Here is a 24,170-nt window from a genome sequence, read left to right as displayed (position 1 = left end):
GCCACTAGTTGTCCAAGCGACAATCATGAGTAGACTACAATACAGAAACACATTGTTTTCGGGAGGCCACTATCTGCCTAAATGCCTCTGCAGAAACAGACTGCGACAGGCCACTTGCCTTCAACCCTTCATCATAAAGCTTTGGCTACTGCCAGCTTGGACATATTACACTGGTTCCCTGTAGTCAAAAAAGCTGTTTTTAAATCTTTGTCTGATGCACGACGCGAGACATCAGATTGGCAGTACATACCTCCAAGACAATTTTTTTCATGACCACCCTGCCTGACCGAGTCTTTTAGTAATTCTAGAGTGCAAGCGCATATGCGTCTGGACAATGTTTTTACAGTCCATGCCTCTTGTCTTTGAAATATTTTGCCTATGTTTCTTCAGTCCATCTCCCATCTACTACATTTTCACAAATCACTAAAATCCTGGCTTCATACCCTTTAGCGATATAAGCTGGGTCAGTTCTCTTCTCTGTATGGGTGTTATCAGTGCCCAGACGCCTTTCTAGCTAGACTTTAAAAATAGTTTTTAAAAAAACTTGTTGAATTTTGCACTTATATCATTTGAAAGGTTAACTTTTACAAGCTCGGTGACACCTTGAAAAGACCAACCGAGGCTGCATTTTTAGACGTGCAGTGATTTGAGGTTCCCTGTTGTATGGATGGCACCACAATTAAAAAGAAGAAAAAAAACGCCAAGAAATTTGTAGACAAAAATGTTTGCAAAAAACGATACCCAATAACCAGAGAGGAGAAAAGAACTGACCCACGGGAATTCACCAGGAACATTCTTTGAGGCTGGGCGTTTGACACAGGGTGAATGTTACTCTGTCCTTTGCTTATTTCTTCTCAGCAAAGTGGTGAAATCGGCCTCAATAGATGAAGAATGGAAGGTGGGATAACATCTTCTACATGATTCGATGAACATTAGTCTGAAGGCAAGTTCCAAACATGCATCTAAGCATTCAAACAGTAATATATTTCATCCCATACAGTTATAGTGAACAGCAGACATTTCTCAATAATATACACACAATATATATTCATCATTGAAGAGTTTCCAGCATACTAGCGGCTGAAGCTGACAGGGCAGCTTCAGAAAAAGCGGTGCCAGGATATGGACGCCATAAAATGGGGCCCAGAAAAACAGGGATAGATGAGTAAGTGACCAGTTCACCAGGGTAAAGATGAATATTTGTTGTCATGCCCAGCATTCGCCAACACTTCTCCTGATTAGCCAAGAATGGAGACGGCATCTTCTGGAAGGTTCTGGCACTTGGTCACTGAGCCAGCTCAATATCCAAGAAATCCAATGAAGATATTGATATGCGGGACACGGGACAATGTATCTGCAGTATTCAGGCAAAGTCCCACAATAGGATGTCCTTAAAAGAAGAGGCAGCAGCACTCCGGGGCCCCCACTGACAATGGCTTGAAGACGGGCACAGATAGTGGTACATCGATATGGATTTTTCTTTTCAAGAATGAAGGACCGGGGAGGATCTTGCAGCTGCAGCCTGGTGGCGCTCTCGTGCATGCTTCTCACAGTACATCCGGTTTCCTGCCCAGAAGTGTCCACGCATCTTCAGGTTCAAGCCGCAGTCAGTACAGACATAGCAGGCTGGGTGGCGATACTGGTCATCCTGGATCCGAACCGCCTGGTTCCTGTAGGAAACAAATGAAGAGTTGACTACAGAAAAAATAGTGGCTGGGTTCTTGTCTTAAATGAAAAATGGCTCAGAGGGGTTGACTCAAAGGATTTACTCAGAGTCGAATAATAAGATGAGGTTTATGTTTTGGATAGGCGTAAACATGAGATAGCTCGGGGCTAAGGAGTTTGCTAACTTGTAAATATAAAGAACAATTGCCTCAGATGTGGCGGATTAACTAATCGTTTATGGGCTTGCTAGTCAAATTATCCATACACCATAGATACATAGAAGACCTGGACATAGACCACCACATAAGAAGAACTTGAATGAAGCTATGAACTTTACAGTCGCACACTTTTTGACACGTTGCCACTTCTTAATATGGCACAAAGACCTACATGATGCACAATAAGATGAGGACTCAATAGCCTTGAGCTACGATTTGAGATTGCACTAAGATCAAACTTTCTGAACCCTATGCAGTCTTAGCGCTCAGCCCTTGAGGGTCAGTGCATCTGGCATATCTCAGAGCTATGGGCACAACCTGAAGATCAGGACGCTGGAAACTTTCATAGCAATCAACACATCAAGTTACATAGCAGGAAAAACACACCCTCTATCTATCCATAGACCCTGCCCCTCATTGCTGATGACATAGCATCTGCAGATCAACTCTCAAAAGTAACAAGTTAGGCTCTTAAGATTGACAACATGTCATGATTGACCTTGAAAGAGTCCTAGCATGTATCGCTAACAGCACTTTGCACGACTGCTTGATGCTAACCTTACCGGTAAAGCTACAAGTCACAGAATAAAATATGGCTAAAGGTCTGGGATGAGCTGAAGCTGGTACACCTACGTTGGTACCACTAGGCAGCCATGCTAATGCATCCCTCAAACCGATGAATATCGCAACCCAGGTTCAATGAGTCTTGCCTCGCTCAGAGCTAGAGACACAGCCCTTGAGGACTTACAGCTATGTCACTCTCGCACAAAGTAATACAGCTCCTGGGGGAAAAAACACCTCGTCTCGCAGTGCGACAGATACAGTTCCTGCACATTCAGGCATCTCAAGTCACTCACAGCTACGTATGCAGGCAGAAGGATTGAGACCTCATTCATCTCAAAGCTAATGACACACATCCTAATTCTTAATATTTTGACATAGACTCTGAGCTCAACAGGGCCCCCATCTCTCGATGCTGAACATCTGCCAAAATCATTGACTGCCCGGTCCACTCTATTTAAAGGGAAAAGCCATGTATACATGTGTATAAAGATATACACCTTAAACAGGGAAGATTGGCAGATGTTTTCCATCCACTGAACTTTGAATTACCCAAAGAGTCCCTTAGGGTAAGAAGAACCGGCTTTTCACAGCTATAAATCCAACCCCTGAGAAGCTGTTGACCCTGGCTCCTTGCCAGCTAGTGAAGCACTTCTTGAGGAACGCAGATCGGCGTCTTAGACCTGTAGACATAGCATCGAAGGATCAACAGTCCTCAAGTTAGCACAGATGCCGCCTGATGACCGACATCTCAGTGCCAGTGCCACAGGAACATCAACACTCTGCTCATCCTTCATGTGTCATTGACAGAGCCCCTGAAGCTCAACAGACCGGCAGCCACGCAAAATAAATGGCACCGTCCCATAGGATCATCAGACAATGTTTTTCAGACCTATGAATACAGCTCCTCAAGGGTGGCAGACCTCACGTTCTCATGAATGCAGTCTAAGGACCGACGTATTTCTTAAAGCCAATGTCAAAAAACATATCTATAGATTGACTTCATGCCTCTGAAAGCCCATTACAGCACCATACGAACACTGTCCCTATTTCTCTTCTGTGTTATTGACACAGCTGCTAAAGGCCAACAGCCCTATCTTTCACAGTTATAGATCCAACCCACGAGGTCCCACCTACAATGCTTCGCTTACATCCCTGGAGGCCTTGTGCCCACAGATGACTGAAGTAACTGGAAAATTATCACCCGAGACATGAGCACACTGAGTTGTCTGAAGTGGTCCCCAAGGTTAGACCACTACAAGCGTGTAGCCAGAGTCTCCATATCGCGAACCCCTACACAAGCCATGAATCATATGTGTGAAAAAGTTCTTGAAACTAACAAAGCACTGGACAAGCTCCAAAAATCAGAGTCCACGAGAATGCACAGCCATAGGATACCATTACCCAAAGCTAGCTCCCAGTGTGTAAGAGCTATAAATCATTTGGCCTAGTATCTCGACCTCAGGAGGTGTCGCCTTCTAGTTTTCATTACAGGTAATAGTTTTGTTTACTTAACTGAAAAGAAAAGCCTATTTTCTGTTTCAGTGTTAAAGCACGGACAGCACATTGATGTAACAAGAGTGGAATTTACTGTGTCACACTCAGTTATTAACCCCTACCACTCCTACAGTAAGTCTTAAGTGTCAGCCTATTACTGAGATTCAGTTACCAAGAGAAGAACTTGGTTATGCATCTGCAATACAACAATAGTGTTGGCTCGGACACCAGTGGTCAATGATAGCATCCACATAGGACACTGACAAGAGAGGACCACATGGAAAGACCTTACATTCTATTGACGAGTTTAGGGCAATTCTAGTATCCTCTCAGTGGCATCCACAGATACTGGCTTACCACACCAGCCGTGTTCTTGAGCTCTTGGATGCATGCTTTCTGCCACTGGGTTCACTAATATATTCAGTGTTTGGATGGCAACTTCAGCCTGTAGTTTAGTAATTACCAGTTAGGCAACAACTGTGGTGCTCACGCCTAAACATTAATGCCCACGGGTTTTGCTATACATTGTAATCAATGGGGTTTTTCTTTCATTTTGGCTTCCTTCTTGTTAATGTTGTACTTAATTTTTGGTTGGCAGCAGCTACATTTACCCGACAGCCTGCCTGCGTCGGTGGGACTTTCATCTTTTGTCATTTGCGACCAGTAGGGTCTTCCTCTAATCTTCTTGCAGCCACATGTTAAGGATTTTGGGGCCCCTGGGCCTAACATTTTTTTGGGGGCCCCTGTTCGAAACAGTTTTGAATTTATGTTCCAAGTTCAGCTCTTTCATGCCCTCTTTGGCCAGGGCACTGACGATGCACAGGCCCACTCGTCCAAAGTCTAAATATGTTTACATCTAATATTCAGGGATAGTGGCTGTGTTTTCAATATTGTAACACTGCAGCGGCTCACTAATATTACTGAAAATAATCTGCACCACCTTCCCATTCCTCATAAGTGAGGTCCTGTTTTGAGCTAAACTAAACTTTTTTATGGATGTTGCATGTAACAAACCTATTTCTCTGCAAAATGTCTGTAATAGACTTTCAAGCATCACCAATATCAAAAATAAATGAAAGGAAAACGGTATTTAAAACAATGTGTTTAAGAATTATTCAAGGTCATCAATGCAAGACTCTCAGCAGAACAGAGCTGGCTCTATTAGGGGGCCCTCTCTAAAGGTTGGAGTCCTGGGCTAGAGCCCACTTTTCCCAGGCCTTAAAACTTCTCTGTCTTATTTGCTATCGCAGTTACCTATTCTTGTGGATGTTTAGACTTAAATCCTGCCTTCTCTCCTTCAGGAATGTCCATCTGTCACCGACCTGTCAACTGTAGGTCTTTTAGGAGACCCAAAAAATCCATGTCAAACCTACTGTGGTTCACAGCCTTTCTTTAACCCTGTGTATCTATGTGCGCCTCGGTTTTTAGTTAATTCTGCCCCTCCATCTCAAACTAAAGAAATGCACAACACTCTCAAACTCATTTGTAGGTGTTTCAGAGCCCGCATTATCCTTATGTGCAACTGCTTCCTTATATAAATGGTACCAGTGCACCAGCCGTCCTGCCTATCTTAAAATGATTCCACAGCATTGCCCCCTTTCTTCCTTGTGTCACACTGGTGAGCGGATCAGTCTCTCCTTGCACCCTGCTTGTGCCCAAGACAGTATCACACACGACAGCTTCCTCCTGTTCTTGCATTGGGCTGAGGCACCGCTAAGATGATGCGCATTAAATGGAGACCGCGCCTATCCCAGCTTTACATTATTCTGGTGCACGACCCAGGCCCCCTCAGTGCACAGCTTGTAAACTCACACACATGGGTGCGTGGGGAGATTACTCCAGGGCCACACATACATCAGTACACCCTAAATATGGGGTCCTATTGTGCATGTCCCCAAATTGTTATGGAACCTACAAGTCCTCGCTTCTAATATATCCCCATACAAGGAAACACCAATGCAAAGCACACGGCTCACGTCAACACACATTAGATTGTGGTGTATTTTATTGTAGGAGTACTTATAGGACACTTTCTACTCCCTACAAATCGCTGCAGCACTTTGCAGACGGGTAGCACGCTACTCTGTGAGATGCTTACAACATCAGAGACTTACACATGCAGAGCTACTAGTTGACATGCAGTTTAAAACACAGTGGTCACACAAGCATGGGGAAAGTTGTGAGAAGCAGCTCCTTTATGTGGCTCTTTTGAAGAAAAATACAATCTCAATTATCAGATGCACTCTGATGAGACAAGTCATTAGCGCCAAGAGGCCATTCACATGACAGATGCTTGAACTCAAAGCACTATGTATCATAATTTAACAGTTGTGCATACAGTTCTTTAGCACCCTTACTCTAAGCACAAGAGGTGGATAGATGGCTGCGTCCCTCTTTATACAACTCTGGTGCAAATCACAATCGTTCTCACACAATGCTGCTAGGAGCTCCCACCCTTACATGATGCACATATAATGCCCACTTCCCTTCAGACCTCGCTGATGCATAGCCAAGCGCCTCCCACATGATACTGGTGCTCAGCACCCTTGCTTGCTTACATGATGCTGGTGCCGCACTTCTCGCACGTGCGCAGGTTCTGGGCTGCTGCCACGGAGCTGCGGATAGCGCTCGGTGCACTGGGTGATAGCCGGCTCGGGAGATAGGGAGTTGGATCTGCAAAGATGGAAGAAATGGACCTTAGATTTAGGCTTTTGACTTTTCCTTCCTCAATAACTCACTTCTCAGTGGGCCTTAGTACTTTGACATTCAAGGGGAGCCCCTGTATATTGGTAACTCTCTTTAGAACCCCAGTTGCTCAATATTCTTAACTAGGAAGACTCCAGTTTCTATGTATCCAACCATAACACTCTAGTATCATGGTATCCATCCCCAGTCAAAGATGTGCCTCGTGATAAGAGATGTGGAAGGGCATCATCTGCTAACATTAATGACTGTGTAGGGAGGATCCGTGATCAGGCCTGATATAGCCTTATTAATCTAGAAAATCCTTTATATAGGTGGATCTAGAACATAAAAATCAACCAGATTTATCCAACACACTGGTTCAGCAACAGTGACACATGTCATCACTTCGACCATGACTATTAAGAACACTACAGCCACACTCTAGATGGCTACTACAGAGGCTGGGCTCAATTACTACTCCAGTCCTCACAATTTGGGCACTATCGCCTTGTCAAGTTCCTCTATCCAACAGGAAAGTCACGGTCAGTAGCTGACCTTATGGGGGCCCACTTATAAGCCTAACCATTTTTTTTTTCGTTTCCCAAGTACTAGGAATGTGTCCAACTAGCTATTTTTCTGCTTTTCTATGCTTCATGAAATACAGTCCTATACTTCGAAAATCCTAAATAATTGTATTTTTAATATTTAGCTTCAAATGCAGATACCAAAGTTAGGATTAGAAAACAATCAATTTTCAAATCAGTGTTAACTGCTAAAAAATATATACAAAAATAATTTATGTTTAGATGAAGGCTTGCTCTGATTTTCTTGAAAGCCGAAACCTATCTCTTACTGCAGACATATGAATGTAGGAATAGTACATACAAAATACACTGCCACAATAACCACGCCACTGTCATCACTGTATGTGATCAGATTGCTATTAACAGTGCCCAAGTGCTCTGAATAGGAGTGATGATTTAAGATTTACTCCAGTCCAATCCGGAGTAGATATAAAACATGCTAGACCCATTAAAAGGTATTAAAAGGCTAAAAGAAAAATTGACACCATCGGACATGTATTGTGGTCTGTGTAAAGATGAACTAAATTATCCAGTTTTACATTACCTTTTAAAGAGACAGTATATTTTTGTACAGGATGACTTTCTAAATGACAATATTATTCTTTCGTAATAATTCACTCAGTCTTGTTCATGGGGTGGGGGCTGAACAGTCCTTCCTAGAATTCCTGAGCTGTATACTCAGTAGGTCCATTCGTCTTAGGCCTTGTCAATTTATCATCTCCACACAGAGACGTACGGTTTTAGAAAATATAGACCACAGTTCCTATCTTCTGCTAGGACCCATAACACTGGTATCAATGGATGGAAACCCAGGGACATAAGTGTTAATTCATGCAAGGACTGAACCTTGATATTCATCCCTAGGGCCTCAGAATGAATTTACCTATTCCTACGGCTCTAGGTTTTGGGTGTCCATCATTAGTGCCTCAGCACTATGTCATATATCCAAAGGACACAAGTAATTTATTAATAAGTTATCAGGACCTAAGTGTCTTGATTTCTATCCCCAGGGCCCTCTTATCTTACTTTCCATCCGAGGGACCCCTGTATGAAGGAAAGTTATTTGGATCCCAGTTCCTGGATGTCCATCCATAGGACCGAAGAACTAGGTTATCCCATGAACTGCAGCCTGCGTATAATTATCCCTACTCTCAGTGCCTTAGTATCAATTTCTGGGACCCTGACATCTTTGTATCCACCCCTACAACTCCAGTGCCAATGTACCCATAAAGAAGCATCACAGTGCTCAGGTATGCTTTCACCGGACCACAATACCTTGGTAATCACCTATGGGTCTAGTAGCATGGTATCCATTCCTGGGACCTCAGTACCTGAGTATTCATCACTGAACACCAACACAACTTGGTACCATGCATGGGATCACATTATGTTGATAGCTAACCACAGAACTCATGTTCTTGGTAATAATTCACGAGGCTCCCATATTAGAGTATCCAACCATTTGGCCTACCCCTCTGAGACTATACTATCCTAGCCTCCATCCCTGTAACATTGAAGCCATTTAGTCCAGTTGCTGGTATTCACCCCGAATCCCTATCCCATGGTTAGCATCCCTGAGGCCCCAGTACCTTGGTTTTTAGCCACCAGGCACTATTTACCTAGTACCTTTCCATAGAATACCAGTACTGTGTGCATGCATGTGAGACCCAAGCAGAATGGCATCACACGCATCACCAACCGTGCTTAGGTTCCTGGAACATCTGTCCTCTGGCATCCATCCCTAAGGCTCAGGGACCCTTTGCTAGGCACCAGACATTATTGATCCCCAGGTCCATGAGCTGTCATACCAGAGTCGGTGTCCAGAGCAGCCTGTAGCAGGCGGAAGGAGCTAGACTGTCGTGGAGGAGCGCGCGTCTCCTGGTTCTCCTGAATCATCTTGTACACCTCAGAGTCTTCCTCAAAGCGATTCATCCTCTGGTCCAAATCAACACTGGGGAAACAAATGAACCAGGTGAGAATAAGAGCCAGGTGAGAACAAGAGCCATGCTCACAGAGAACAAAATGGTAGACGTGGAGCAAGAAAGACAGAAACTGAGTCAAAGCCGGAGCAGATTCCACAAACACATTGACAAGGCGACAACTGGAAAGAGATTATACACGTGACCTGAGTCACAGCTAGAGACGGAAATATAGACATGAGCTATATCAGAACAACAGCAGGAAATACAGTGACTAAGAATGCCAGGAACTGCAGAAACATGGTCAGGACCAGACCACAGGCCAGAGAGGCAAGAACCAGGAGGAAACAAGGCACGTACCATAGCGACAGGACCCAACGCAGGTGCTGCAGGCATGCACCAAGTCAGATCCAGAGATGCTTTAGAAAGATACTAGCTGTAATCCGGAGAGTAGGCCGAGGCAGAAAGCCACAGACAGGGTTAATAAGATGTTAATCATTGACATGCGCCAATGCGACCTTTGTGACTACAAACATCTGCTAAACTCACAAGGCTAGCGTGAAGGAGACATACTGTGAGGGGGCAAGGTTTGCGAAATGGGCATGCTGCAGGAGGGCGTGTGGTGTAAAGGTGGCATGATGTGAGAGAGGATGCATGAGGTGAGGGACAAAAAGAGGTGGGAACACGCAGCGCCTCGTGCCGAGCTGCGTAGATGAACTTCATGTCAGAGGCCTGTAGGGCTCAATACCTTACACAGAGTGCATCACCGCGTAGCACTCACCAGCACAAAGTGGATTCACTCACAGTTCAATGGAGGCATTGCACAACAGAAAGCGACTGGGACACCCGCTGTGGGTATGTCCATTTGTTGACAAACTCTTAAATCACACTAAGAAATTATTCAAACCTACAGTGTATTACGTCAGAAACCAGGAGTCAACAGTAAACACATCTTTGCAGAGTAAATCCCTTTAAATATGTCTTTTTCTAGCCTTACAATAGCCGTGGGTTGGGTTTTAAAGAAAGTCTTCGTGTAACTCGCAGTGGCAGCGCGCCAGGAATGTTTCCTGCGAAATAGGGCATAACTTCCACCTGAACCTGAATAATACATTCAAATCCCACTTCCTAAGCCTGGGTATGGCCCCAGGGCTGTGGAGGCCTTCTTGCAGTACAGCTTGTCGTGCCTATTCGGAATCATTGCGCCTCAATGTACAATAATTACATGGGAAGATTTGTTCTGTGAATAGGACAGCGATGTAGGAGACCTGTAGCTACTAAGACCCCGTGGTGAGTTCGGCTACCATGCATTTCGGACAGTCCACTCTCAGGCAGCAGAAAGAGTTCACATGTCTGTAGAGTTGCCCGGACACAAATACACATTGCACACCGCCACCCATATGTTACTTCCCTCCGCCATCCTACTTCAAGACACTGGGTCACAGGACCATGAGACTCTTGAACCCAACACCCCTCGATGAGGCAGGATTAACCCTTTCACATGCGCCTCTCATAGCAGGTTCACTCAGCCAGGCTCAGATACAAGGATGCGATAGAATGTGAAATAATGAATAATCAGAATAAGAGAAATGTAAAGCGTAGCTCATCATACATAGTGTGAGAAGTTGGGAGCATTCTAAGGTGAGCCGTGGGATAAGACGTGTGGCATGAAGAAGAGGCACCACAGCATGAGAGGTGAGGTGAGGTATAGTATGGAGTGAAGTGGACCATGGCTTGTGTGTTAGGACAGAAAGGAGAAGGGCAAGGATCAAGGCGTCTGCTGTGTGCAAGGGAAACGTGTGTCCCGCTACTGTGTGCCACCCAACAGAGGATAAGCTGTGGAAATGGTGTCCTTACGGTGATGGTTATGGTATAGAGGTCCATGGTGTATGGTGTGCATGCAATATATTAAACTGGCTTATAAGGGTAGACTGCTTCTTTGTTTCTGGCTTAGAGGAATGGACTTTAAGGGTAAACCATCTCTCCACCAGACCATCCCGAGTGGGACTTGTTCATTCTATACAGTACCAAAATACAGTACCAAATGGCAATTCACCATGGAGGGTGTTAGCAAAACATCCACTACAAATTGTCTTGTCCTCTTTTACATGTGGCTTGGCAAGAAGGCAGCATTCACAATCTGCCATTGATATTGCTCCACCTTTGGAAATTGATAAAGCCTTCATCCTCCTGTAGGGTATCTTGGCCTTAGCCAAATTGGAAGAGACATGTTTTTTATTTTATTTATTATTTTCTACAATAAAGCAAACAGAAGCTTTCTTAGTTGTAAGGATGTTAGCTCTGCAGAGTCCGTCCCTATATAGAAAATCACTTGCCAACAAATTGAGCCCCAAATATGATATTTTGAAGGTAACAAAAGGGTGTGCCCAAAAAGGGGTTTGCATACTTCACACACAGTCTTTAAAATTCAGGCATGGATTAATAGTCAGTATAGTTTCCTCAGAACGGGAGTGGCATGGCTAAATGTGGGTCTGTTTATCACCATTTATGGGGTGTTATTTTGGGCTTTTTGAAGCATCTCAAATAGGATTCAGCAAATGCCGCAGTAAACCACTTTGTCATAATCTAATGTAGACTTTACAGGAGCCTATACAGCAGCCTGGCTGTCTTACAGATTTGGAAAAAAAAGCAGGATTTTACAGAGTTTCTGTATTGGGAAATCAGAGGTAAAGACTACAGCCCAAACCTGCTCTTTTAACTGAAAAGCAAAATCAGCTTCCATTACAAGACATTTGACTATGGTGACCAGACTCGGAGTAGCCGCACACAGCATATCTCCCAAACATGGGGTTCCAGAGATGTGAACATCCAAAAACTACCAAAGTCTCCAATCGATTGCAGTAAAGCTTCAGCTAGATATGATCACAGGGCTAATCTCACTACTTTAAACTCTCCAACATAGTTGAGGTGATTAAAGACAGCCAATCCTAGCATTTAATCAAAGGAATTAACCTTAAAAGAATAGGCATTAAAAAACAACGACTACATTCTGTCCTCTCTGTATTGAATATGTCAAGCTTTCAAGTACTTTTACAGGATGGAATCTAGGGATGCTATACATTTCCTCCAATACAATCCGACATTGTTTACTTAATTGAGCTGCTCATCGTGGGTAACATGTGAAAGGCTAACACGTGAAAAGGCAACATCACAATGATTGGTTGTATATAGATTGATGTATTTCAGATAGTGGTCATCTATGCTCCTCTAAGTTCACCCACCTTTCATGACACAGATTTTAGGGAAATGATATTGTTTCCATCTAAGCTGGGCAGATCATCACATCTAGAACCATGTCACGGAGGGAGTCCTTCGCTAAAAAGCGAAGTGACAGATAAACAGATTGACTAAGCCATTACAGTGAAAGGCATCAGTGAATGCACTGTGTGTGTCGGTTTTCAGTCGTGCCCATACTTGGCAGTGCTAACATGGTCTAGAGGGGCACGGTTACTCCTACTTTCCACCAGTGACAGGAATGGAGTGATTGACTGGGTGGATAGGGCCTGTCTGTCATTAGGGACAGTGTGTGGTTGGACTGGCAGATAAATGGGCATGTCCGAGCAACGTCTAATTCAAAATTATTTGGAAGAAATCAGTTGGGAAGAGAGAATCTGCAAAGGAAGGAAGTCTTTTCGGACAGATCCAGAGGTGTTGTCTTGGAAAAGGTGCCACGTGGGAAGTACTTGCACAGTCCCTCAGTGGATCTTGGCCAGGAACCATGAAAAGCCTGGGAAACTAGGTCAATCCCAAACTGCTTGATGGCAGCCTGTCGGACCCCATCGTTGTGAATGACGGGTGGATCTGGACTAGATTGACACATGATGCTTCCTACTCCAGTTGGGCCGTATTAAGTGGGCAGGCATCCTGGATCACTATTTTTTCCAATCAACCCATATGGGCATTTTCCTACTAATGTCATAGATAGCTTCTGACCACAAGCCCAGCAAATACTTACAGGGCTCTATATTAGAAATCGCTGAAGCTCAGTCTCATATGAGTACAATCAGGTTGAGTAGTTCTCTTACTTGATACTCGAAGGCTCTGTTCTGCTCACCCAAAGAAATACCCTACATTCCTGTAGTAAGTGGAAGAGCATAGGGAAGCCACACTGACCAGAGGTAGGTGCCCTGGGACGGCCAGCATGAGGAAAATCACAAGGAATCCAGGCGTTCAGCTGATACCACTACTTTAGGAGTTGTTTTTCAAATACCAGTCCGGGCAACCCCATGTACAAACATGCACAAAATTTACATTTTATTTGTATGATGTGCTTTTTTCAAAACTTATGCAGTCTTTGTTTTCAAAATACTGTTTCCTCCATTGGCACATCAGGAATAGCAAGGAAATGAGTTTACTGCCAATTATGGTTGTTTTACTATTTCTTTTTAAAGTAGTTTATTTTCACACAAAACCATTAAGATATCTCCCGTTTTTAAAATCTTGCAGCTCATTTATCCTCAGTGCTTGGCTAGACCCATAGCCCACCTTCTCCAATCGGTACCTTTTTGCTCTCCATGAAGGATTTTCCAGGAGCAGGCTTACTGTTGTGGTGTCAAGTTGATTCTTGTTCCACATGGTCTGCCTGTCAGTTTGCCCCAAGGTGGACATATAGATGGGTGTCATGGGATCAGCTGCATGTAACAGGAGCCGCACAGCCCTTGGCATCCAAAGTTAACACGTTGCTCGTATTTGTATGAAAAGCAGATTTCTCAAAGGCTTTTGACAAAAGGTCATAAAGCACAGTCTCTTAGAGTCTGCCAAAGGGCATGTCAAAATCCCCATTTGCTGCAGTGATTTGCTCACAGATGAATCCAGTGTTAGCTTCTGAATCTACAAGCCGCTTTTCAGAGTTATTCAGTAGTTTAGACCCCATACAAACTGCTTCTTAATAGAAGGGCTCTGAGAGATGAGAGCAGTGCCTCTTTTAAATCTCTTTAACCTTAAAATTAGACCCAGTTTCATTTTAGAATTCTACAATGTGGCTTCCAAGCATTGCCAAGTCTTTGCTCTCTTGTGACAGTTCCTCTCATGTCCATGTGGTCTAATGGACGATGCTCTCTGTAGCTTCCCCCACCCCCTTCGGTTCCATTGTGTATTCTTTTTGGTTTTGCGTGAAGTGGCCGTTCAACAAAGAAGTCCTTTTGGGGCTTCACTTGAATGCTGGTCTGCTTCATTCTTTAATAAGTGGCACCGAAGGTTTGACTCGATTACAGTCCCACAAGTCAGTCGATCTTCATATTCTTTCTGTTGGTAGGCAAAGACCCCTACTTACCTGTAGGCGGGGCTGGACGGAAAACCTCAAATCAAAAATGTTCAAACTAGCCCCTCCCTGCTGGACTAGACTAGAATCGGGCCTGTGAGTATGGTCAGGAAGGGGCGGCTGATCTGAAAAACAGCCTCCTAACCTACAGACCACGGGGAAAATGCCAGAATCGCTAGTCTGGCCTTCGTGTAGGTGCTGGTAGGGCATATTTCCACTATTACTAGCGCCCTGGAAGAAGTCTGTGGTTATTCATTGAACTATCCACACATGTTTCTCCACTGCACGGTCTCTGGTGTAAGCGTCCTATGCCTAATTTCTGCCACACCAGGTCCCCTCCTATAGAAGCAGGGTGAGCTCAGCCTACAAGTAATTCTGCAGTAGCTTGTAAGAAACATAGTTACTAGCCTTTTATTTAAGTTAATAATAGGAAATCCACACAAAATCCTATATAAAATATACATAGACACATATGCATGCACACAATTCTAAAGTGCAGAGTGTGCCACTGGGCACTTGACTGCTACAATAAGAGGTCCCTTGGCACTTCTCTGCGGCTCTGTGCCATGAAAGGCAGCATTCTCAGAAGTTTAATACTTTGGCTTGTTTAAGCCCTCCAGAGTTTCCATATAAACATGTAGCCTTTCAAGTACCTGTTGCGCCCCATCTCCCAGTGGCGATTACAGGTAGCAAATAGATTTTGTTTCAATGTGACCTGCCTGCAGAAGTAGTAAAAAGCCAGGAGGTGGTGGAGGCACAGTGCATTTCCACCCACGGAACGAGAAGGAGACAGTGGGAAGCAGAGAGAAGCAAAACCACGCATAGAAGAAGCTCACACAAATGGGCGGCATTGACCCCAGCAGCCGTGACCCACACCTTATTCATTTTAGTGTATGCTGCTGAAGCCTTCAGGAGTGTGGCTGAGGGTGTGGAAGGGAGCAGCTGAAGATGTGTTGTCCAGTGTAACAATGATTAAAGTGCCTGCCAGTAGAGAGTTTGGAATGGGCGTTATCATGATTGTTTTAAGTTAGGTTGCGTGTCATAGAATGTTGTCTTGGCCATCCTCCCTACACAGGTTACAAGAAGATTACTGGTCTGCAGACTGTGGGTGGGTAAAATGTGGGGCGGTGGAAGAGTAAAGAGAATATTGTCAGGAACGAAGTGGGTAGGGGTGTAGTTTGGATAGTGTCGACAGTAACCCATAGGTCGACGAAGGCAAGCATGGTTGGTGGGATTGCTAGCCAAGGCAGTCATGGAAGTGTGTGACCAATGTGAAACAACAGAGTCCCGAGGCATGTGTCTGTGGTACAGGTTGTTAACGGAGAGCTTTAATGAAAGGTGAGTTGGGAATGATACAGAACAAGTGAGGCAAAGATGGTGGGAAGTGTAAGATCCCCTTTAAGGGTGTATAGGGTGAGGGGTGGAGAGTATGGAAATCTGGCAGGGTGGCAGAACTGGCACGCCCGTATTGAATGTTTAACAGTAAAGCTAGAGCAGAGGTTTTCAAACTGGGGGGCGGGCCCCCCTTGGGGGGGCCTAAAGTGATCCCAGGGGGGCGCCAAACTCTGGCCAAAAGAAATATTATACAGATAACATGCCTTTGTTTCAAGCAGAAGCATGTTATTGCAGTTTTAAAAAGGTAACGGTACCTAACTGCAATGTTTAAATAGGTTTATACCTATTTAAACATTGCCATCTTTCTGAAATAATTGTGAAAAATTCTGAGGGGGGAGCCAATGATTTATATTTTTCAACTGGGGGGGCGCGGCATTAAAAAGTTTGAAGACCACTGAGTAACGGGTTAAGGATTGCAAGGCCTGGAGCACAGCATCAGGCAGACCAAGTGGTGCAGAATATAAAGACAATGCAAGAACACTGCACGGGCTTTACAAACCGCGCAGCTACAGCGATGCAGCTGCACAAGCATTTTGCTGGATCTTCGAGAGGGCCCTGTGAATGAAATGGCGCATCGGAAAGGGCGGGAGAAGGCGGGTCTCGTGTGAGGAGAGCATGAACTGCGACTTGCGTTAGTATTCTGTAAAACTTGCAGGCAAAGGGGGTAAAATACGAGTCTCATATTGCAAAGGCTGACCAATGAAGCATCCTGCTCCCAGAGTGATTCAACAGACCCGGAGTTATAAAGAAGCATGGGCAGTGCTTTAAATGCAAATACACATGTTCTGGTGCTTTCCATTCGGAGTACTTATTTGACCTGGGAAACGCTGGTCATGTCCATTAAATATATTAAAGCAGTGCTGAGAAGTGAAGGCAGACATAGGTGTCAATTCACCAAAAATGACCTTAATAACATCATAGGAAACGATCTCATATGACGCTGATTTTTTTTCCAGGAAGGTATGCCATGTGACCTCAACATCACACTCACGTTGTGTTACACTCCCTTCCTCACTTGCATTCACTCCTTATCTTATTCATACTCATATTTACAGTCAGGCCCAGATTTACTAACACTTTGCATCATTTTTATTGTGCAAACATGGTATAAAGTGTTAGGGTTGTATTTAATTGGACAGTATTCCAAAGTAAAGCAACATTGTGCTACACACTCCTTTGTGTTACTTCGGACCCAGTGGCCGCCCCCATTCAGGGTCACCACAGTGCAGTTCCAGGGACGAGCTGTTCGTGAGGGGGCGAAGGTGACGTAGGCCTCTCGAGCGTGCAGATTCCCGATCTTACCTCAGCCCAGCTCCCCCTGGCGCGAGCAGCCGCGTGCCGGGGTGAGGAGGTCGTCAGCTGGGCTGAGTTAGCGTAACCGCGCCGTGGACCCCTCTGGCAAAACGGCTTGCTTCACGTTCCCCCACAAGTTCCCTGCCAGACTCATGGCTTGCTGCGCAGTCTTCATACCAGCACATGCTCGACTCCTTCGAGTGCTGGGCTGCTATCGAGAGGTGAAATTCGCCTTCAGCACAGAGAACCCGCTTAGCAGGTTGGTGGTGGTTACAGCCCTCCCTCATCACAATGTACACCTTATACGTGTGGGTTAGTTATGAGAAGGGGGGGGGGGGGGGGGGGGTGCGTGTGTTTTTTTTTTTTTTTAAAGACTCTGCACCAGGGTGGAACGAGGGTGGCAGGCAGAAGCCACATGACAGCTTGGATCGTCGTGGGCTCGAAGTTCCAATAGGACACCGAGCTGAGCCAGAGCAAGGCTTCTGGTTCAAGCCTTCCGGGGCTTGCCCACCTCCAGAACTGCATGGGCACTGCTGCTGAGGTGCTTCCAGAACACGGAGCCGAGTGGTTCCTTTCCCCCCTTGGCTGGAAAAGAGCCTGAAGGACTGTTGAATGTTTGCTGGTCCTCCCTGCTAACCTTGCCTTCTTTAAAGCACTCAACCTACCCAAAAAGACCAGAAATAAGGGTACAATATCCAGAAGGGGTCAGAGTAGGTCACAGCCAAGAACCAGCAGGTACACGCAGAGGTGATCTGAGTTCTGACTCTACCTGGGCAGCACAATCCAACCCTAAACCCACTTTTATTGCTCTGTGAACTTTTTGGCCTTGCTTAGAGCGTGCAGAGGATAACCAACTCTAGTAGGATGGAGAAAAACCCTGGCAGCCCTGTACGAGCTGCTTGTGCGCAGTGGGCTTGTACACTATTTTTCTTGTATATCACTCTGCGGCCTGCCCCCTTTCATCATCAAGGGTGGTCCCCACCAATATTGAGTCACAAAGAGTTAGTAGAACATCCCCATTCCCACTCCTCCAACTCCTAAATTATTCACAGTTTTAGGGACTGGCACCTAATAATCCTACACGAGCTGGGCATATCTTCCCTGACATTACTTAACCTACATTCTCCATATTTGTTTGTTCAGTGTCAATTTCACTGTATTTTGATTTCCACTGTGATTGTTTTGTTTTTACATGTTCTTTAGTGAAAGCTAAAGTTTTCAATACTGTAACAAAGTAAGTTTTGCAACATCACAAAAACTCACAGCCCTGGCCGAGCAGTCACATCTTTATTGCAACTGTGGTAAATATGGGTTATTACGCCTGAGTGTAACCCTAAACACATAAATAACCCTAAACACATAAACTGGGGTGGGCCGTGATTGGCATTCCATGTCCACCCAGAGAGTCTAAGGGGCTTGGGAGACCAGCTTTCCATCTCAGAGTACTCGGTGTCTTGGTGTGTGGATATCCCTAAAACCGCAAGGATTGGAAAGAAATTGGTCATGTGTGCGCTAGGGAGCTCCGGTGACATTACACAAGGGAGACCCAAAGATTTATTTGAAGCATGCACTCTTAGACAGCCAATGTGACCTCTTGGCAGCTTACACTGAAGGAAGATCATGCCATCTTTTGGCAGACTGCACTCTAGGGGGCCAAGGTGATCCATCTGAGGAAAACATGGAAAACCTTTGAAAGCATAGAGTTCCACTGATGACCCTGACAGCATTCATGGAAAGACTGGATTATCTGCCCTTTACTGATGGCAGCCATGGGGATGTTACCAGCCTTTCGTGGGAGTGGATAAGAAAAGGTGAAGGGGCAACTGGGAAGGAGGCAAAAGAGAGAAAGAAGACTCGGTGGGGAAGCGGGATGAAGGGAGGAGGGGACGGAAGAGAGAAGAGGGACAAAGAAAGAGAAATATGAAGGAGAGGGCTCTCGCTCCCTTAGAAACAAATTAGGGACTGAGGAAACAGAGAAAGGGGGGGCGAAGATGGCGAGGGGAAAGGAGGAGGAAGGATGAGAGAGAGGAGAAGGAAAGAAAAGATTCAAGAAAAGGAGACGCGAAGGAAAGAAGAGGGAGAAGTGGGGAGGGGAAAAGAAGTTTAAAGAAGGAAAGAGGGGATTGAGGAAGCAAGGAGAAGACTAGGGAGAAGAGAGGGAGAGGGGAAGGGTGGTGAGGAAGGAAGAGGGAGATGGAAGAAGAAGAGGGGAGGGAAGAAGGGGAAAATAAGCCAAAAGGAAAGGGGCAGACGGGAGGTTAGAGCGGGAGCCGGGCAGGCTATTGCTGACGGCAGGGATGGAAGATGCTGCAAGAGGAAGTTAGAAAGGGACATCAAGATAAGAGGAGGGTGCTCAGAAAGGAGGAGCAAGGACAAGCAGAAGAAAGGCAGCGAGGGAGGAAAGGAGGGGTGAGACTGTGAAAGACAGAGCGGCTCAGGAAACAACAGAGCATGGAAGTGTAGTGGGAGGAGGAGTAGAGGACGGGCCTGACCACCTGCTTCATGCTGTGGCGCAGAAAAGGCCACACATTGTCTCCATCTCTTAGGTGAGGCGGTTGTAGTGCCCATGCACCCCAAAAAAAACCTCACCTTTACTTTTTTTCTGCCCCTTCATTAGGGTGACCAGATTTTGAAAAGAAAAAACCGCAACAGGTTATACATAAAAGTAGGATTTAAGCCTTTAGTCTCACTTTTATATCTGGCCTCTCCTGTAAATGTGTGTGTGTGTGTGTGTATACACACGCAGCAGAAGTATTTGAGACTCTAAAGGTGCATGTGTAAGGAGAGCACACCTTTCACTTCTGATTCGCAGGTTGACCTGACCTTTGCCCCAAACACCGGGGCATTTATGTAAAATGAACAAGTGTCGGGGCACCAGGACAGAAGGTCGGAAAGAGGCCAAGGAAAGGAAGGGTCGTCTGAAGAGAGAAGAGAGAGTGGTGCTTTGGGGTATGAAAGGTGGGCGGGTGACCAGACGTCCCAGATTTCCCCGGACAGCCCCCTGAAAACGGGGACTGTCTTGGGAAATCTGGGACCTCTGGTCAGTCGACCCTTCCTTTCCTTGTCCCCTCTCCGACCTTTTGCTCTCCCATCCTCTGCTTTCATTCTAACCCCAACCAGTGCCCTTTCCTCTCTTCGTCTCCCCCCACTCCCCCAGCCCAATACTGCACGTCCCTTCACCTTCTTTCAGCTCTGTCTCTCCCTGCTCCCGCCACTCGTCTTCTCCGGACTCCCACGTCTGCTGTTTCCTCGCGCCACACTCTCCCATCTGTGCTCCCCCCTCACTCCTCTCCCAGCTCCCCCTCACTTCTACTCTGTGGTCGCCACAGAACCCGCACCCCCCTCTCCGCAATACTTCACTCCCACCCACCTCTGCCCCCGGCTCGCCTCCGCCCCTCCCTGTTACAGGCTAGACGGGTCCGGCGCGAAGTGTTCGCCAAAGTAAATAAACCACTTACACCAGGCGCTCTCACAACAATGCAGCAACCCCGCACCCCGCTATCCACATGCACGCCCCCTCTTATTATTTCACAGATCTCACTACCGCACCTCCATAACGCAGGGACCCCCAAGGCTCGACAGGCAGAGACCTCACCACCACTTCAAGAGTAACGCCGGGGCAGCCCTAACCCCAGTCCCCACCTGAAAGCGCTCTGGGCCTCGCGAGGGGTCAGAAAGCGATGCACAACCGCAGTACCATACCTGCCCCTGGTGTTGTCCTGGGCTCCCGGGGTGTTTATGGTTCAAGTACAAGGTCCGGCTGCAAGGACTGACTGAGTCCCCAAACTCTGTCTGCTCTGGATGGCTCCTCGTGTCCCTGTGAAGCGCGAGCTGCCGCCCTCCTCCGTCCGTCCGTCTCGCGGAGTCTCTCCTCCTCTTCCCTCCCTCCTCTCGACACACCTACTTCCCTGTTCCTGGGATGTCTCCATTCATACAGCGGTGCCCCTCACAGAGTGCTCGCGCTCGAAGCTATATATTTCTGCCCCTACACTCTACTTCCTGCTAGGGGTCTGCCCCGACCCCCCCTGAGAGCTGCTCAATTGTTACTCTGTCCTGACAGCTGAGTCCTCTGCCAGGGCCGCCACACTGGCCTAACATCGCTCTAAAACTCCTAGTTTAGTCTCACATTAATCCCTCTCGTGTTTGGACCGTCACTGCCCTCTTTCTACCTCCTTGCCCCCCTGCCTGCCCCATCCTCTTCCAATCCATCTCGGAGTCACCCCCTTTCCTTAGCCTTCACCACCTGGATTTTCTCTCCCCCAATTTTATTCCATCCTTACTTCTCTTTTCTCCGCCTAATAGTGGCATTCTCAATTTCTCTCAAACTAGGTCTGTCCCTCGCCCCACAGGCTTCCCCTCGTAGCTCTCTTCCCTTATTTAGCCTCTACCCCTTCGCTCAGCCCTTATTTACCTCATTCTCCTCTCTGCATCTTCCTCTTCCAGCCCTTTCCCGTCTCGCCATCCCGCCCTCTCTCCGTCTTCCTCTACCTCCCTCCCAATGCCTCGACCTCACCACCGCCCTGTTTCGAGCACGTACTTCTATGATGTCTACCCCCTTCCCTGCCCCCCATGAGCCCCCGCCTCTGTTTACCCATTTCTCCCAAGCTGCACGGCCCCTCGAGTTCGCCACAGTGTGTAACTTTGGGGTTAACCCTTCCAGTGCTGTCTCTCTACCTCCCCTCCACGGCTCAGAACAGACCTCCTTTGTCGGTGTACTACAGTTCATTTGACTTACTGCGACCCCTTGCTCCCAGGGCCCAAGTGACCCACCCCCACCCCGCCTTTAGTTTCACATGTCCTAACTACAGATCCCCATTTACTACCATAAATTACACTCCACCACACATACCCCCTGGGCACTCCCGGCGCGTTAGCTCCCAACACACAAATATCTTCCCTGAACCTCAACCATTTCTCTTCCTTACCCGCAAACAGCATTTTAAAAAAGCCCATCTTGGGAGTGCTAAATGCCCTTCAACCCAAAACGGCCATTCATCAGACCTGAATTAACCTGCCATCTGCTGAGACATGTCCACTGTTCTCACCCTGAATGTCAACCCTCAGGGCTGCAGATGTTGATCCCCAAAATTCACTTTTCTGTACTCAAATGCATTCTTCTGACATCGTACTTCCCCCAGGGACCATGGAGCCTTCCACTCCTATTTCCTTGGGAGGAACAAAGGCCCTTCGCTGCTCAGCGAGTTTGGAGTCCCAGTGTTGGTCCCTTGAACCCCTGGACTATAGATTATCAGTTCACGCAGGGATGGGGGGAGGACATTTCGCTGAAAGAAAAAAAAAAAACACTTTACCACCCGTGACCTCTAATTCTGTCAGTTGTGGGGCCCCTCAGTTTTCTGCAGTCTCTTATGGGACGAGGCGTACAACAGAAGAGAGGACCGACACCTATGTGGATGGTTGTGGTCTGTCTGCCAATCAGTAGGAGCGTTGTATTCTGCTGGGTGCAACTTTTATGACCCGAATATCTGCATGGATGAGAGCATGCTGCCACCTTCATGGAACAGCAGGCCAAATATCAGAGCATATCATTCCCTGCCACCCGAATATCTGCATGGATGAGAGCATGCTGCCACCTTCATGGAACAGCAGGCCAAATATCAGAGCATATCATTCCCTGCCCCCCCCCTCCCCTGACAACGCAGAACTAATAAAATACCACAGAAATGGTATCCTGTAAGTCTCTTGGCAGGCTCGTAGCTTGATCAGTATGATTGGAGGGTGTGACCTCCAGATTGTCCGACAATCAGACTGGCATTTAATGTTTAAATATATTATACAACAAGCAGGGTGAATGAGAGGGGAAGTAGAAAGGCAGACAAATATGCAGGGGTGGCTCCTTCGCTATGGTGAAGGAGCATCGCCCCACTGGCTGAGATAGAAGTATCATTTTATTTTCCCGCTTCTGGCCCGGTCAGCAGGGAGGGGCGGGGCTGGGCTGGGCCACGGGAGGTGGAAGGGGGTAGGAGGGGAGAGTGCACCTAAGTGTGCATGTGTGTTTGGTCAGCCGTCTGAGGCCAGCCAAACACCCATGCGTACTTAGGTTTCTCCAGCCCGGCTGTGTACACAGCCAGACTGGAGAAACTGCACAGACCCCAGGGCAGTCACTGCTGCTCAAACCAATTCTGGCGCTGCTTTTATGCTAGGTTTTGCATGAAAGGAGCACCAAGATTGCTGGGGAGCCTAAGCTGGTGTCCCAGCAGTGAATGCTGGGACACCAGAAGACGAGAGACGCGAGGCAGCAGGGATGGAGAAAAGGTAAGTGCTTTTTATTTTTTTATCTCGTCTCTGTCCCACCCTCACCCTTCCCCTTGAGTTATGCAGTGACCGCCTCTACAACTGAGGATTGGTAGTAGGACTAAGAGAGCAATTTGTAATACTTTCTACAACATACAATGGTTTGTGGACTTTCAGAGTAAAGAGTGAGAGTGTGTGTGTTTTCGTGCGTAAAAAGTCCTGCTGAAATACGACTGGCATCTCACAATACTGACTGAATACAGCTGTACCTACCTAATTGTCAGAAAACAGATTTTTGTAAGGGGGGGGAGTAACACCCCAAACATCCCCATGACGCTCCGCCCCGGTCTTTGGCTTAGTAGAGGGTTGAAGCTTCAAACCAGATGGCACGGGGAGCCTGTGCCAGCCACAAAGACACTAGCAAGAAACAGGCCGATGAACAATCGCACCTTCGCTTGCACCTAAATCACATGCAGGCTGGCAGCAGAGGGTCACGTGGTTGGGTGTGGCCAGGACAGTGCTTGTGGCAGTTGCACCCTGTCCCCTTTTCCGATTTGCAGTTGGTGCTCTGGAGTTGTAAAGGTGTCAGAATCTTCTGGGGGCTTCTACTGAACTTTTTGAGGAATGTTATGCTATGGTAAATGTTTGGCTTCTGCTATTGTCTGTTGTCCTGATAACATTTCTCCCCAAGAAGAATGGTTGCTTTTCAAAGTTTCAGTCTCAGGTGAACACCTGGTCACCTAGTTGCATGTCAGAGGTGTGATCACCCCTCTTGCAGCTCATGCTCTTGATCATCCATTTGTAGCATCCCAGTGCTTAATTT

At 46.6% G+C, this 24,170-nt stretch overlaps 1 protein-coding gene across 4 annotated transcripts in view; it reads right to left on the bottom strand.

The window, feature by feature from the left end:
• Positions 1 to 963: 963 nt before the first annotated feature.
• The window catches only part of PDLIM2 (PDZ and LIM domain 2), a 142,040-nt gene continuing 118,833 nt past the window's right edge, over positions 964 to 24,170 (bottom strand). For all 4 annotated transcript variants that reach the window (XM_069214042.1, XM_069214043.1, XM_069214045.1 and 1 more), the window contains 3 exons: positions 9,019 to 9,161; positions 6,500 to 6,614; positions 964 to 1,670 (listed from right to left, as the gene is read on the bottom strand). In XM_069214042.1, coding sequence (XP_069070143.1) covers positions 1,484 to 1,670; positions 6,500 to 6,614; positions 9,019 to 9,161 — 445 coding nt within the window. In that variant the 3' untranslated portion in view covers positions 964 to 1,483. The remainder of the gene's footprint in view (positions 1,671 to 6,499; positions 6,615 to 9,018; positions 9,162 to 24,170) is intronic.

The sequence above is a fragment of the Pleurodeles waltl genome, chromosome 11, assembly GCF_031143425.1.
Source record: "Pleurodeles waltl isolate 20211129_DDA chromosome 11, aPleWal1.hap1.20221129, whole genome shotgun sequence".
NCBI lineage: Eukaryota > Metazoa > Chordata > Amphibia > Caudata > Salamandridae > Pleurodeles > Pleurodeles waltl.
This window is presented reverse-complemented; position numbering and strand designations above follow the sequence as displayed.